This window comes from Aspergillus udagawae, assembly GCF_001078395.1.
Source record: "Aspergillus udagawae IFM 46973 DNA, scaffold_9, whole genome shotgun sequence".
NCBI classification, from domain to species: Eukaryota; Fungi; Ascomycota; class Eurotiomycetes; order Eurotiales; family Aspergillaceae; genus Aspergillus; species Aspergillus udagawae.
In genome coordinates, this window is record NW_025091272.1 from 1,566,440 (window position 1) to 1,580,387 (window position 13,948).

Here is a 13,948-nt window from a genome sequence, read left to right on the forward strand (position 1 = left end):
AACCCATTCAACGGCAGCTGCAGCCTGTAATAGATTTGCAAGATGGACAACTGAAATCTATAGTCAGGCTGCCAGACCAGCGTGGTATGAACGTCCTCGCACTCTTTCCAAAGTGATTCCTTCAGATTTGCGTACATTCTCCAGTTTGACAAGCTCTTGCTCGTACTGAATCTGGATAGGCTTTATCCTTTAAGCATTATCTGCTGGATTTTGTCTTGATATACCACAGCTGAGCTGCTTCAGTTGTCTTTAGCTTTGTTAGAATCTGATTTAAAATATAACAGACTTCAATAGTCTTTGTATGCGCCAGATTATCAGCCCATGATCATGGTTCCTTGCCGAAAAATTCCCCCTAGCAAATCGATGATTAGAATTTCCGCGAATGAGAACAACTAAGCTTCACCCAAGATACTTGATTATGAAAGGTCCATGCGGTTGCTAAATCAAGGGCAGCTATCGGACAGACGATTGCCCAGAGAAGGGCATAGAGAATTTTCAAAAAGAGAGATCGTCCCCAATATGGAATCCGCGCTGTAGTCTTGTGCAACTTGGCGATTGATAGCAAGGATTGTTTCAACTAGCGTCAGAAACACAGAAACAGTGATAATTGAAGCATGAATTTGGAAATAGATCGAGGCCTCTCTGTATGGGTATGCCAAGAACTTTATCTCTGATTAGCACACGTGACCTCTTACTCCAAAGGCGGTGAACTCTAAAAAATTATTCTGCCCGCATCTTTTCGGTGTCCTCGTGGAGCTTTTCTCTGCGACGAACAGGAACCCAAAAAGCTCAACCGAAGTATTCTGTTCCAATCATAATGGCTGCCGTATACAAGACAGTGTCTAAGAAGAAGGCTCGGCAAATTGCTGAAGATCAGGATGAGGTAGACATCGAGATGGAAGATCTTCTCGCTGGAGCCGACGATACAAGCGACAGCGACGAAGACGAAGATGAGCACACTGCGGACGCGGCCAAGAAGCAGCTCGCCGCTGGATTCATGCCGAAGTCTCGTGTTCTCATGTTGACTTCAAGAGGTGTGACATATCGGTATGCTCAGGATTTGCTAGCTACTTCGAACTTGACCGTCTCAGACACTGACGAGCGATTCTAGCCATCGACACCTGCTCTCCGATCTCTGCTCTTTGCTCCCTCACACGCACAAAGAAAGCAAATTAGATACGAAAAAGAAGACGGCCGGTTACAATCTACTCCTGAACTCCCTCGCAGACCTCCACTCATGCAACGTCATTTTCTTCCTCGAAGCACGCAAGCGCGGTCAAGATTTGTATCTGTGGCTGGCTCGTCCTCCCAACGGACCTACGATCAAGTTTCACCTCACCAACCTGCACACTATGGGTGAATTGAACACTGGATTTAGCGGTAACTGTTTGAAGGGTGGCCGTGGCATTGTCGTTTTCGATCAGTCGTTTGATGAAAAGGGTCCTGTTATGAGCAGCCCTGGAAACGAGTACCGCGGATTGATCAGAGAAATGCTGCGTGGAGTTTTCTGCGTGCCCAAGCGTGGTGTCAGGGGCTTGAAGCCTTTTATTGACCGCGTCATCGGTGTCTTCGGCGTGGATGGCAAGATTTGGATTCGGGTCTATGAGATTAGAGAGTCCGAAGGTGGAGCCAAAAAGGACGACGAGAACAGCAAGCCCACGCCCAAGGGCAAGAATGCTCAACCTGAGATCTCACTCGTTGAGATTGGACCTCGCTTCGTCCTTACGCCAATTGTCATTCTTGAGGGCAGTTTCGGTGGCCCTGTCATCTACGAGAACAAGGAATATGTGAGCCCCAACCAAGTCCGCAGTGAGGTCCGTTTGAGCAAGGCGGCGCGCTACGCGAAGCGTCGGGATGTTCAAACCAACTTGATTTCGAAACGCTCTACGTTGGGCTTGGCAGAAGGCGAGAGAAAACCAGGTCCTCTCGACACCAAGAGCCTCTTTTCTTAGAAGCTCTTATGGTCATCCTAATTCCGATTTCGATCCACTTGTCGTTCCTGTCTCTTTTCTTCCATCAGCATTAGACTTGATATCCTGAGGGGATGTACATGTGATGCGAGGGGTACATTGTTTCGGTCATTCTAAGGCGTCTAGGTGTGAAAGATAATTTAAAAGTCTCTTATGCTCTCCATCCTTAGATTTGGTGGCTGTGTTCCCAATTTTCGGTTAATTTATGTAGCATGTATTGGGACATTACATCTACAGAGACTTGTTTGTTTCCCCACGGAGGGATGAACTCGTTTATTCATCGAGAGAGGATATCTGTATGGAAACAAAACTCATCTGAGGCAGCCATAGTTATCCCAAATATTTGACATTTCGACTGCAAGAATGAGGGGATTTTGGTCAAGCAAGGGGCGCAGATTAGATAAGCAGGGTGTATAGTTAACTATAAATCGGTATGACCTTCTTTAGAGATACTCCGACTCCAACTCTCTCCGTCCACCATCATGGCGACGCATTTGCCATCCAGTCATTTGCGGCTGGATACTCGTTTTGCATCACCTACGATGTTCCTCAGTATGCATGCTCTAAATCAGATGGCTTCCTCTTCTGTCAGCCCCAACGGCGGGGTTTGCACTTAAATTCATACCCTTGTTTGCGACGACGGCGGCGTTGACTCATTGATATCGAGACGCCGTCAAGGTTGGCACTTCTTCCGGTCTTCACGCATACCGGGCTCTAAATTGTTTACGAATATTTCTATTAGGTACTTCAGAAATTACACGCTGCTCACCCGTTTGCTGTGCTGACATGTTACTTGGTAACAGAATATATCGCCCTCATATCGATGGAACGTCTGGCAACGGAGCTTGTGCTCCATATATTTCGCTCTTGCGAGAGCGTTTCTGATGTTCTCAATCTTGCATCGACCTGCCGGAGGCTTCGCCGTGTCTTCAACCAACCCCACAAGCTGCAAATTCTTATTGATGTCGCGGAATACGAGTTTGGACCTCTAGACGAGATCGTCCAGCTTGTAACACACAACGCAAGCCAACCAGCACACATCCTCCGCCATGTTCCCATTTCCGAGTCGCTTCTCCGACAGGTAGTGCAGGTCGGACTCGTCGCGCGGAAATGGGAGGCGATCTACCCGATCAAGAAATGGAAGGTCGATTTCGAGAATCGGCGCTCCCTGACTGACGATGAACGGCTCCGTTTGCGCCGTGCTATTTATCGCCTGTGGCTATATCATCGCGCTTTCCATACTTCCAACTTTGACCGTTTCTCGCGTAAACTTCGTCACGTTGTCTCTGAGCGTGCGCAGCTTTTGCACAACTGGTCCACTGTCGAACTTGCCGAGGTTGAGGACGTTCGGCTTATCATCATCGACATTGTGCAAAATCATATCTGTCCCAGCAACGGGACTATCCAGCGGAAGTTCCGCAAACGGTATCCTGAGAGTAATCACCAGCTATCATTTAATATTCATCTGAACTACCCGAGAACGAGTACCCCAGCGGGGGTACCCGAATGGCCGGACAAGGCTGACCACGCACTTGATCAGTACTTCTATTCTGCTCACACCAGAAATATCACTGAATCACCCGCGAAGTATAGATCGAGATTCCGCAATGACTTCTTTCACGACCCTGGCATCGAAGGTTGGGGAGATGAAATTCCGCATTATTACGTAGTCCAGGATATGATGAAGCTAGACCCCGGGCAGGTCCTCTGGTTGCGCGAACATGCGCCCATGAAAGAGCAAGTCGAAGCCTTCATACGATCCTTGGGCGATTGGTTTCGTGATAATGGAGAGACATTCGAAGATACTCTTGAGTGGGTGATGAATGAGCGCGGTGATGACATTGAGGAGTTTCGGGCTGCCATAGCAGATCGGAAACTCGGAATTGTGTGGTCTTAGTTTATTTTAGACTATGTCATGCGTAGCATTCTAGAGATTGCATAGCTGAAGCAATTGAGGAGTATCAGGCTCACAATTCGAGGTATTAATGCACGAGGCGATATGGAGTATTTACTGTACGTCCAACAACAATGCGAGTAAACCTAAGTCATTGCAACTCATTGGAGGCACATGAGACCTTCCCATCAAGCCATATCTGACTCCCCTAATAATATTTCAGCCTCACAAGATGTATCTTGTGTAGGTAGGTATGCCCAATCTGACACTTGGCACTTGACACCGAGGCTATCCACATCTGGAGACGAACATCCGAGTCTGGACTTTCCCAGCCTCTGACCGACTCGCTTGCACCACCACCCCTGACAAGCCGAACGAATCGCGCCAACCTCACTCTAGATAAGCCAGAAGGGTCGTGAAACTCGAGCTAGCTAGCAACACCTTGCGTGCACGAATGAGCAGTGCCTGGGTGGGGAGTCGCTACGGACTAGAATCCTCTCTCAGTCAAGGGCTTAGTAGGCCTGAGTTGAAGCTTGAAGCTCAACTTGTTCTTTCGTCGCAGATGATAATATGCTTGAGCGGTGACCATGACTACTATGGCAGTAGTCTACTAGGCGACGAATTCGGATTATGGAAGGGGAGGAGAGAAGCTGCCGTTGGGGAATTTCATTGTTGTGTACTGTGTATATCGTACTGGCGTCGCGTGGGTCGCTCCACTGTTTAGGAAGGTGGAGCCTAGGCCCACTAAATGTCGATGCTAATTTACAGTTTAGTCTACATCACGGGCTGAGGCTCGCCAGTCCACAAGTCGTAGCTGTGGTTCAAAATGCCCCGATAGTTGATATCCATCTAGAACAATGATTAAGAATTGCGAAAGTAATGTTGGAATGACCATTTGAGCCCAAATCGCCGAACCAATGATTGCATACAGCCCACCCATCCTCTTCGACAGCTGTGAACAAAAGTACCTTCAAAGGACATCGTTGTCATACCAAGGACAAGTACCAAGGACAAGCGAACAAGAAGTGATGAGGGACCTAACAAAATAAAGTCGTGAAAGGCAAAGGGCAGAAAAGGAAAGTGTCCAGAAGAAAGAAGAGTCAATTTCGTAGTTAGGGCGAACAAGGACAAAAAAGGGAATAGAAGAAGTCGCAACATAATGTCCTGTGTCCTGGGAGTAATGTTCGCCTACAGTGCCCATGTCCCTGAATTGCCGTTCCCAACGTTCCTCTTGTGTATCATATCCGTGGAGGCTAAGTAACAGACAAAAAGAAAGATCAAGACCATTCAATTATCACATTGTAGAGTAAAAAGTCGTTCCGACAGGCGTGGCTTCCCTTACAGCAGCAAATCCGGCGATTTCTAACAACAGCCTTGCTTCGACTCAGTATCCGGAGCCTTGCTGACTTCAATCGTGCGGCCACTGCTGAGGGGGGCTTGTCCGGAGTCACCATTATCCAAAGCCTTGCTGGAGACGATGCGGTAGATTTCTAGTAACACGTGAGTCCAGTGAGACTAGGAGCCATGAATAGAGGGAGCGAACCTGTGAGGATGTTTTGGAAGGCAAGCTCTACATTGCTTGCGTCGAGCGCAGATGTTTCGATGAAAGAGAGGTTGTTCTCGCCTGTTGCGTTCCGAGAAAATGTAAGTAAATCAATGCCTGAGTGGCTGCCTGGACAATGAACGTACTCGCAAATTGCTTAGCCTCATCTGTTGGCACGGCGCGAAGGTGTCTCAAATCACTCTTGTTTCCGACGAGCATGATGACGATGTTGGAATCGGCGTGGTCGCGGAGTTCCTTCAACCAGCGGTTGACATTGTCGTAGGTCTGGTGTTTGCTGATATCGTACACAAGAAGGGCACCGACAGCGCCACGGTAATAGGCAGATGTAATGGCACGGTAGCGTTCTTGACCGGCAGTATCCCAGATCTGCGCCTTGATTGTCTTGGAATCCACCTGGATTGAGCGGGTTGCGAACTCGACACCAATGGTAGACTTGGAGTCTAGGTTGAACTCGTTGCGGGTGAATCGACTCAGAAGGTTGGACTTGCCAACACCGGAATCACCAATAAGCACCACTATTCAAACGGTCGTCGCAGATTAGTTATGGGGTCTGTTGAGGGGAGTATGATGCCGAAAACATGAAACTTGCGGCGACTGCGCGGGGAAAGTGGCAACATTACCCTTGAAGAGAAACTATCCAGAATACCCAGATTAGTGACATAGAAAGCTTGGCATAGATAGTGGGCAATGGAGAAGTCACTCACGTCATATTCATCGTTAGCCATGGTGGATAAGTTGTATGTGAGCTAATACGCTCTACGACGAGTTTCTGAGATTCGACGTGGCCGACTGGAGGTCGTGGGAACTGTAGGGACAATGGGACCAAATTAAGCCTTGGGGACGTAAGACGGTCAGTTCTAGGATCGATGAAGAGCCATAGGTGCGAAAGAAATTGCAGAGGAAGAGTAACACTTACAGGAAAAAAGAGCAAGGTGGGAAGAAAAATAGGAGTTATCCTGATGCCTCTTGGGGATGAAGCGTCCTTGTCTCCCTACTGCTTCCTGTGCTTGTTGCGGTGCCGAGTGGACGCTGCCTATTCGGGACTAGTAGCAGATCACGTGCTTGTCCCTTGTGTGCGCCAGCTAGAAATGTTGTTTGTTATGATCTGTAAGAGGACGCTACGAGGTTGAAGGTTTCTCATCTATTAAACAGAAAGATAACTCCTTTAAGAAGCGACTCAGAAGATGAACTCTTCTTGATGTGCTCGTTGGCATCTTCTGGTGTATTCTCAATCGAAGCTCTCTTTCCCGTTCGATTCTCTACTTAATGGTTTGAAACAGCCAAAAAGGAAAATCAAATACTTTACAGCCCATGAGACTTCAGAACGTCATGGTAGGCTCTGTCACTTTGCCTTGGCATCTTATCATCGCGGCGGATTGAAGTACATTCATCTTACATCGGATCATTTTAATATTGAATGGTTTGGATCCTTCTGCTCTCATTGCCATTGCTCTAGATTTCGCTATCTCGCTTCTGTATGCTCAGATGGGAAAGACCATTGCAGCTTGATGTCGACATGAGCGACGATGATGATATCTCGATTACATCAACTGCACCCAGTGAGCAGGAGTCTGAATATGAAGTGGAAACTATCTTGGCTGAGCTTGAATTTGACGAAGGCATCAAATATTTGGTGAAGTGGGCTAATTACCCAATTGAACGATGCACGTGGGAACCCCCCGAATCCTTTTGCAATGAACAGACTTTGATCGACTGGAATAAGAAGAAAAAGGCAGTTGCAGAAGGAAAGCGTCCAGCATTTGATCTTGTCAGGTTTGAAAATCATCTAGCTGCCCTTGAGAGCGCAAAACATGACAGGCAGCAAAGAAGAGCCGCAAAGAGGAGACGTCTGGGGCTTGACGGACCCCAGCAAAGTCATCCTACTTTGGAGAGCCCTCCGAGTAATAACGTGCCTGACCCAAGGATTCCTGATTGTACTGGCTCCAATGATATCGAAGTCGACAGATCGAAGGCTTCATCCGGACAAACTCCCCGAACGAATGCCCGCGGAGGAAGTGCGCAAACTCAAACTCAACAACTTCCAAAAAGACCACCTCTCCCTATCTTATTCGGAACTGCCCCGGCTCCCACCCGCCCGAAAAGGATGAACAGCTCCGAGACGCCAAAGTTATTCAATCTGTCGACAAGATGGAAGCACGAGAAGGCGAAAGCTTATGAACCACCTCCTGATATGAACCAGCTGCAACTCATTCGGCCATCCGACTGGCCAGCAAGGAGTGGGCTCGCTGCGACAAAGTTAGGGCTGCACAGCGTCAGCTCGCCTAGCGCGAAGAATGACGCCAGTACCGCTACGCTCGAATCTCGTAATTTGAGCTTACCCACGCAGGATGGGCCAGTCTCGGCGAAGCTAGGTCATCATGATGTTAGCTCTCCAAAGGAGGGTGACTTGAATAGCGTAAAGATTGGATCGCACGTTACCTCGTCGAAGCAATTCAATGCAAGTCCGGTGAAACTAGGCTCGCATAATGTGAGCTCTCCTAAGTCAGTCACTTCGGGAAGACTAGACACGTATAATGTCAGTTCGTCAAACGGAATCAATGACAGTGCATTGGATCCAGAATCGCATGATGTCGGTTCGCGAATGGACCTTGATTCGGAAAATGAGGCTCAAGGCCAAATTGGCCAAACTTGGGAGAGTGGGGCCCTGAGTTCACCGAATCGCGCACGGTATGGGTCTTACAAGCCGAATCACAGCGTGCCAGGCACATACAGACCAACGTGCGCTGCGAATACCTGGAGACCCGACCGACCATTGCCAGCTAGCTGGAGTCCAAGCCAACCTTCCGGTGACAGTCTGAGACCCAATACTAGCTCCCCAATCCATCGCCATGTACTCGAGGACTATCCGATACCCAAGCTCCCAATGAGGGAACCAAAACCAGGGGCCTACGTCGTCAATAACCGCCAACAGTATTACTGGAATCCTGGTGAGCTCCTTGTCTATCTTTACTACGGCCCAGAGAAGAAGGAAATTGGTTCGGCCAGGCTCTGTGGCCTGAGTTCCGAGAGTCGAAACTGGCTCATGTCTACCAAAAGAGGCAGTCGAATCCATGTCTGGTTTCAACATACATGTAACCTGGAAGAGTATAATGTCCTGTGTGAGAACACGGTAAGTCAACTTCTACGACTTTTCTTCCCATTCGCTGCTCTGAAGACTCTACCAGAATTTGCTTCTTCTACTTTGCGGCCTGGTTTTGTTTACTCCCAGTAGAGCTCTTGTTGCTGACCGGAGGCAGAAAAACAATCAGAAGTTCTCCAGTGGTTGGATAGAAGGGTTCGATGACACAGAGCCGAGCATCTACAAAATTGGGGAAGAACTTCGTCGTAATGAGCTTGTGGCCATATTATATCCAGCTCCAAAGAGCAGGATGCAGATGGTGTTACTTGCCTATTCCCCAAAGTCGTCAGACTTTGCGTTTCTCAATGCAGATTCTGCCCATTTTAGAATCCCTGAGGACGTTTTCCTAAATGTTGCAGTCCGAAGCCCGTTGCAAGGGTTTGACACCATAACTGCTCGGCGTGAAAGAAAACAGCTTTGTGCTGAGTCACACAACCCAGTACCCCTCGCACTCATAACTCCCCAGGATGCTCCAAGCAGAGCTCGACCTACCGGAGCTGTGGCTACCCGGCCTCCTCCTGTGAGCGTTCCTGATGTTTTGACTCTAGAAGCTGGGAGGCGTGTCAATGAAATATCCAACCTTCGCATTCAAATTTCGACGGACAGCAAAGTCATGACACCAAAAGCGTCTGAAGCGTTAGACGTGACAAAACCATTTGATGCAGCAAATGACTCAGTCTCAACAGACACAACTAGTGTAGCCCCCAAAATTTCAACTCAACCCCCTGGCGCCTACAAACCCCAGAACACACCACGAGAATTAGAGCATGCGAACTTGGCTGTACAGGATCCCGCACAAGGGACCAGCACACTATTATCAACATCGCAGGCTCCATTGCCGAGAGAAAGGACTACGCAACCAGCAACCGAGACCTCATCTATGACCTCTAAGGCTCGAACAGCGCCGGAGGCAGACCCTGGACTTTCTTCCCGCCTGAAACACGATGCGAGCATGTCTCAGTCTATTGCAGGTGATGTTAGATCGCTGTCGCAGCCATCTGAGAATACTCTTGATCTGGATGCGGTCTTCAAAGAACAATTTGGTGTCACCTATGATCTCCTGGCGACTGTGAACGATGCTGAGAAGCCTACGAAGGCTCAAGTATTCTACTTGATGTTTCCTGCCGGGTCCGAAGTAGTGCAGGAAGAGTACGAAGTTATGCACGAGTTTTTAAGAAGACACAATGCTGTGACCTATTCAAATCGCCTACCGGAAGATTGGGAGAGATTTGCACGCACGATACAGAAGGGGGTTGTCTTGGTCAGTCAGGAAGCCCCATTTACTAATAATCCAGCAGCTGCGCTGACTCAATGAAGGCTCATGAAAGCTTTCTGAATTACCATGCCCTACCTTTCATCAAGGAGCTGATTCATCGAAGTGTCAGCTTCTGGAGTCTTTCATTAAGAAAGCCACTACAATACGCTGACCACCCCACGTACATTCAACGGGTATTCCCTCATGGTGGTGTCATCCTAATCACAGAAGACTTCATGCTTAGGGAACCAGACGCCACGCTCATCATCCTGGCGTGGCTAAAGGATTGGATAAAGCAGAAATTCCCAGGGAGTTGGAAGGTCATGTTCCGTCCAAATATCCTGGACTGGCTCCTGAAGCAATCTGAATCGGAAGATCCATTCAGGCAGGGAATGTAAGTCCCTTATGTAGCCTTGTCGCTTTCTCCCTTCTAACCGGATACCTCAGATGGTTGAGCATGTATGCTCTGATTCTTCAATTAAACAATCGCGTGGCAGGCTCAGAACAGACCGGAGCAAATACTCTCAGCGGCGCCAGCGGTGAGTACACTGAAGATCCTGTGGTTTCACTTGACGCCATCCCACTCTATGGGTCGCGCACCGAAGATGATGATGCGAGTATACCGAAAGGCCTCACACAGGAGCAAAGGAACACCGACCACCTTGGAGAATTTTTCGCCGGTTGGGCAATAGTCAACAACCACAGGTTCAGACGGTTCGTCATGCTCACGGCAGTGAAACCTCTACCGAGATGGGAAGCCTGGCAACATATTGAGATCAGATATGGGGCAAAAGATTTTATGAAGACCTTCAACGTCAAGTACAAGACGTACTGGGACAAAGTGAGGCCTAGGCTAGGGAAACCAGGTCTGTCGTCGGAGGCGAAATCCCAAAACCAGAATCCCGCCTATACACCCCGAACACCTGCAGCGAATGGACCTTCAGCCGATGAGCTGGATGTCTCGAGGGTCGGCGGGTTTTCTCACGGCCCTTCGAGGCTGAAATACCCCCAACCGTACCAATGAACTGAAATGATTTGCTTTTGCTCTATGCCTAGAAGGAGTGGGTTTCATAATCTTATTTTCGTGCCCTTTGGTTCTAGGGGCGATTGTCACATCAGATACCCATGTAGTAGCAGTTTTTACATCAAACATCTACAGAAGATTGGCCAGTGGCCAGAAAGTATTGAGAAGAGACAAGGGTCATATCCTTCGCTAGATTCCAAAACTTCCAAACGCCGTACGAACTTGAAATATAAAACCCAATCGCTCACTGCTTGAAGTATGTATGGTCAAATCCATGGCTAGGAAGGTATCACATGCCGGCGTCATATATATAGTCAAGACCCCCTCGAGCGACCGTCATGCCACACAGCATATCTCGCCTAAAATCCCGCTGCACGAGTCCGGTACTCTCGAAAATTGGAGACACTAGTTTGGTTCTCAGTCCCTTGGCCCTTTGTTTTCTTCTCTTTGTCACTCTTCTCCTTCCGCACCTTCTCCTCCCACTTGCTCTCCTCGGCTGCAATCAAGGAATGGAAACGGCCCCCCTGGCCTCGGGAAAGGTATATCGGTTTCTCCTTACGATCTGCTACGGCCTCTGTAATGAGCACAAACTTGACGCTTGACCCGGGTGTCTCGAACATGGCATCGCTTAGAATATTTTCCATCTCCGTGCGGAGCGCACGTGCCCCGGTTCCCATTGCGAAGGCATTGGCAGCGACCTTGTGCAGGGCTGGGGTTGTGAAGCGAAGCTCGATGCCCGAGAGCGAGAAGAGGGTTGTGTACTGCGCAACCAGTGAGTTTCGGGGTTCCGTTAGAATTCGGACAAGTAAGGGCTGAGACAGTGCTGAGAGTGCAGCGGTGACCGGGATACGACCTATTAATTCTGGAATGAAGCCGTAGTTTTGCAAATCGGTAGGGTTGAGGAGGTCTAGGGCGTTGAAATAGGGTGGTTCCCCGTCTGGTGATGTGGGTGAAGCTGCCGTGAAAAATGGCAGATGTTTCTTGTACAAGGCTTCTTCCTCGGACCCTGGTAGGATGGGAACAGGCTGGTTGGATGTAGTGGCGAGCGGATCTCCAGGTCGCTGAGTTGGACTTGACTGTGAGCGGACAGGTTGGCCGAATCCCATCGATCCGTGCGATATCCGGTCCATGATGACCTTATGTAGTCCCACGAATGCGCCTGAGAATATAAATAGAATGTTATCAGTGCGTACGTTGTATATTTCCCCTTTCTGTGGAGCGTTGCCTGTAGGAGGTTGCGAGAATGGAGGGTTCCCTAACGGGCTGTTCGATGGAAATGAGCTCGGGGTACCGCTCGTTCGGTGAGCATTCCTCTCCTGCTTCGCTTGAACTTGGACTGTTGTGCCCTCGATTATTTTAAGCAGTGCCTGCTGCACTCCTTCGCCACTGACATCCTTTCCATGACTGACTTTGGCGGCCGCTATCTTGTCCACTTCATCCAGCACGATAATTCCCCGCTCGGCTTGCTCCACGTCATAGTTCGCAGCCGCCAGAAGTCGGTGAACACATACCTCCGCATCCTCTCCAATATATCCTGCCTGCGTGAAAGGCGTACAGTCAGATATGCTGAATGGCACCGAGAGAATTCTCGCAAGTGTTTTGGCCATCAGTGTCTTGCCCACCCCCGAAGGTCCTAGTAAGAGAATATTGGATTTCTCCAATTGAAGTGGAGACGAATCGCTAAGAAGTGCTTCATCGGGACTGGACGTCGTTGATTTCGAGTTCAGAGGTGAATGAACAGTGCGTTGGTGGCCTGGAAACTCATCTTTTCAACGTTTAGCTTGATTTGAGAAGGATACAGGGGGTATAAGGCTTACCCTCTGCAGGATGATGCTCCAATGCTTCTCTTCGGGCTCGCCTTGCTAGCAACTCCGCGTTCTCTTCCTCCCTTCGTTGAAGCTCTTGTACTCGTTGGTAATGATTAAAAACAGCAACACTAAGAATTTTCTTTGCTCGATCTTGTCCCACCACAAACTGATCCAGATATTGTTTCAATGTCTTGGGTGTGATACGAGGAGCTCCAAACGCCGGAGTAGACCCCAAAGGGCCAGCTGTTGGTAAACCAGCTTCATAGATGCCAGACCAGGGCTGGTTTGTAAAATCTGATCTATTAAATTCGGATGATGTGGGAAAAGATTGAGCAGAAGATGCAAAACCGCGGTTTGCCCGACAAGTCTGGCAGATAGCTACATGCCGATAACGGAGCAGGGAACTGCGATGTGCTCCTAAGGCACATTTAAGGCCGTGAGCGCGAACATGTAGTCGCAGCATTACCAGGCGCCAGGTTATCTAGAAAGATCTCAGGAAGAATTTCAAGGTAGATCAGTGTATAGAGCAAGTGAAGTCCAGGAGCTCTGGCGAAGCAGTGAGGATGACGCTGATAAGATGATGGGGATTGATAGCTTTCCCCGCAGCACGTGAGCGATATACTCCGTATCGGCCGACGGTATCCGACGGGCCGTCTCGCTGCGATCATTCTACCCAAGACGACCAGCTTCATGAAGTCTAAAATGGTAGTGAAATGGAACTACATGAGTCCGAGAACGAAAAGGAAGGATTCCTACAAACGATCTGGTGCTTGAAGCGAAGACGACGCACGTATCTTCAACCGTGCAAGGAAGGGAACCCCAGACGCCAGACGAATTATTTCTAATATTTTCAAAAGTATTCTTGACACTATCTTGTGCTGCTGTTTGTCATTGTGCGTAATGACTATCATGTTCAAAGTTGGCTAGGGTGCAGCCGATACACGGATTCAAGATTCAGCCAAATGCCAGGAGTCCAGTCTTGAGTCTCCCAATTGAGATTTGGCTTGCTACAAGACTGAGAACCATTCCCCTGAGGTGGTTCTAACGCGGATAATGAGCCTTATGAGCACCTCGTATGGAACCTTGGCAGCGCCTGCTTCGCCAAAGCAGCTTTCCACCAACTGGTGAAAGGTTTCCTCGCACAGCTCGCTCCCGGTCCTTATAGGGCATGGACTCTATGACCGGCATAGATCCCCAGCTTCTAGGAGGTTGATTAAGGTTGTCATCTGTACAGAACAGGACATGGGTGATTGGCCAAAGACCTTCCCGTAGATCCTCATCGTTATTAAAGTGC

General features: G+C 48.9%; 5 protein-coding genes across 5 annotated transcripts; 3 read left to right on the plus strand and 2 right to left on the minus strand.

Moving 5' to 3' along the window:
* Positions 1-817: 817 nt before the first annotated feature.
* Aud_010788 (ribosome biogenesis protein BRX1) lies at positions 818-1,952 on the plus strand (the record flags this gene model as incomplete). Its single annotated transcript, XM_043295619.1, has 2 exons — positions 818-1,047; positions 1,112-1,952. 2 exons carry the CDS (start codon positions 818-820, stop codon positions 1,950-1,952), a joined length of 1,071 nt encoding a protein of 356 aa, XP_043151554.1.
* An 841-nt stretch (positions 1,953-2,793) lies between these two features.
* Aud_010789 (F-box protein) lies at positions 2,794-3,867 on the plus strand (the record flags this gene model as incomplete). Its single annotated transcript, XM_043295620.1, has 1 exon — positions 2,794-3,867. The coding sequence occupies one exon, from the start codon at positions 2,794-2,796 to the stop codon at positions 3,865-3,867; it is 1,074 nt and encodes a 357-aa protein (XP_043151555.1).
* A 1,359-nt stretch (positions 3,868-5,226) lies between these two features.
* Aud_010790 (Rab family GTPase) lies at positions 5,227-6,153 on the minus strand (the record flags this gene model as incomplete). Its single annotated transcript, XM_043295621.1, has 5 exons — positions 5,227-5,354; positions 5,408-5,488; positions 5,554-5,943; positions 6,007-6,061; positions 6,133-6,153. 5 exons carry the CDS (start codon positions 6,151-6,153, stop codon positions 5,227-5,229), a joined length of 675 nt encoding a protein of 224 aa, XP_043151556.1.
* Positions 6,154-6,944: 791 nt separating this feature from the next.
* Positions 6,945-10,846, plus strand: Aud_010791 (putative Chromo domain protein Chp1p; the record flags this gene model as incomplete). Its single annotated transcript, XM_043295622.1, has 4 exons — positions 6,945-8,558; positions 8,686-9,828; positions 9,885-10,216; positions 10,270-10,846. The coding sequence occupies 4 exons, from the start codon at positions 6,945-6,947 to the stop codon at positions 10,844-10,846; spliced, it is 3,666 nt and encodes a 1,221-aa protein (XP_043151557.1).
* A 359-nt stretch (positions 10,847-11,205) lies between these two features.
* Positions 11,206-13,082, minus strand: Aud_010792 (putative ATP-dependent Clp protease; the record flags this gene model as incomplete). Its single annotated transcript, XM_043295623.1, has 3 exons — positions 11,206-12,611; positions 12,664-12,953; positions 13,003-13,082. 3 exons carry the CDS (start codon positions 13,080-13,082, stop codon positions 11,206-11,208), a joined length of 1,776 nt encoding a protein of 591 aa, XP_043151558.1.
* Between the last annotated feature and the right edge of the window lie 866 nt (positions 13,083-13,948).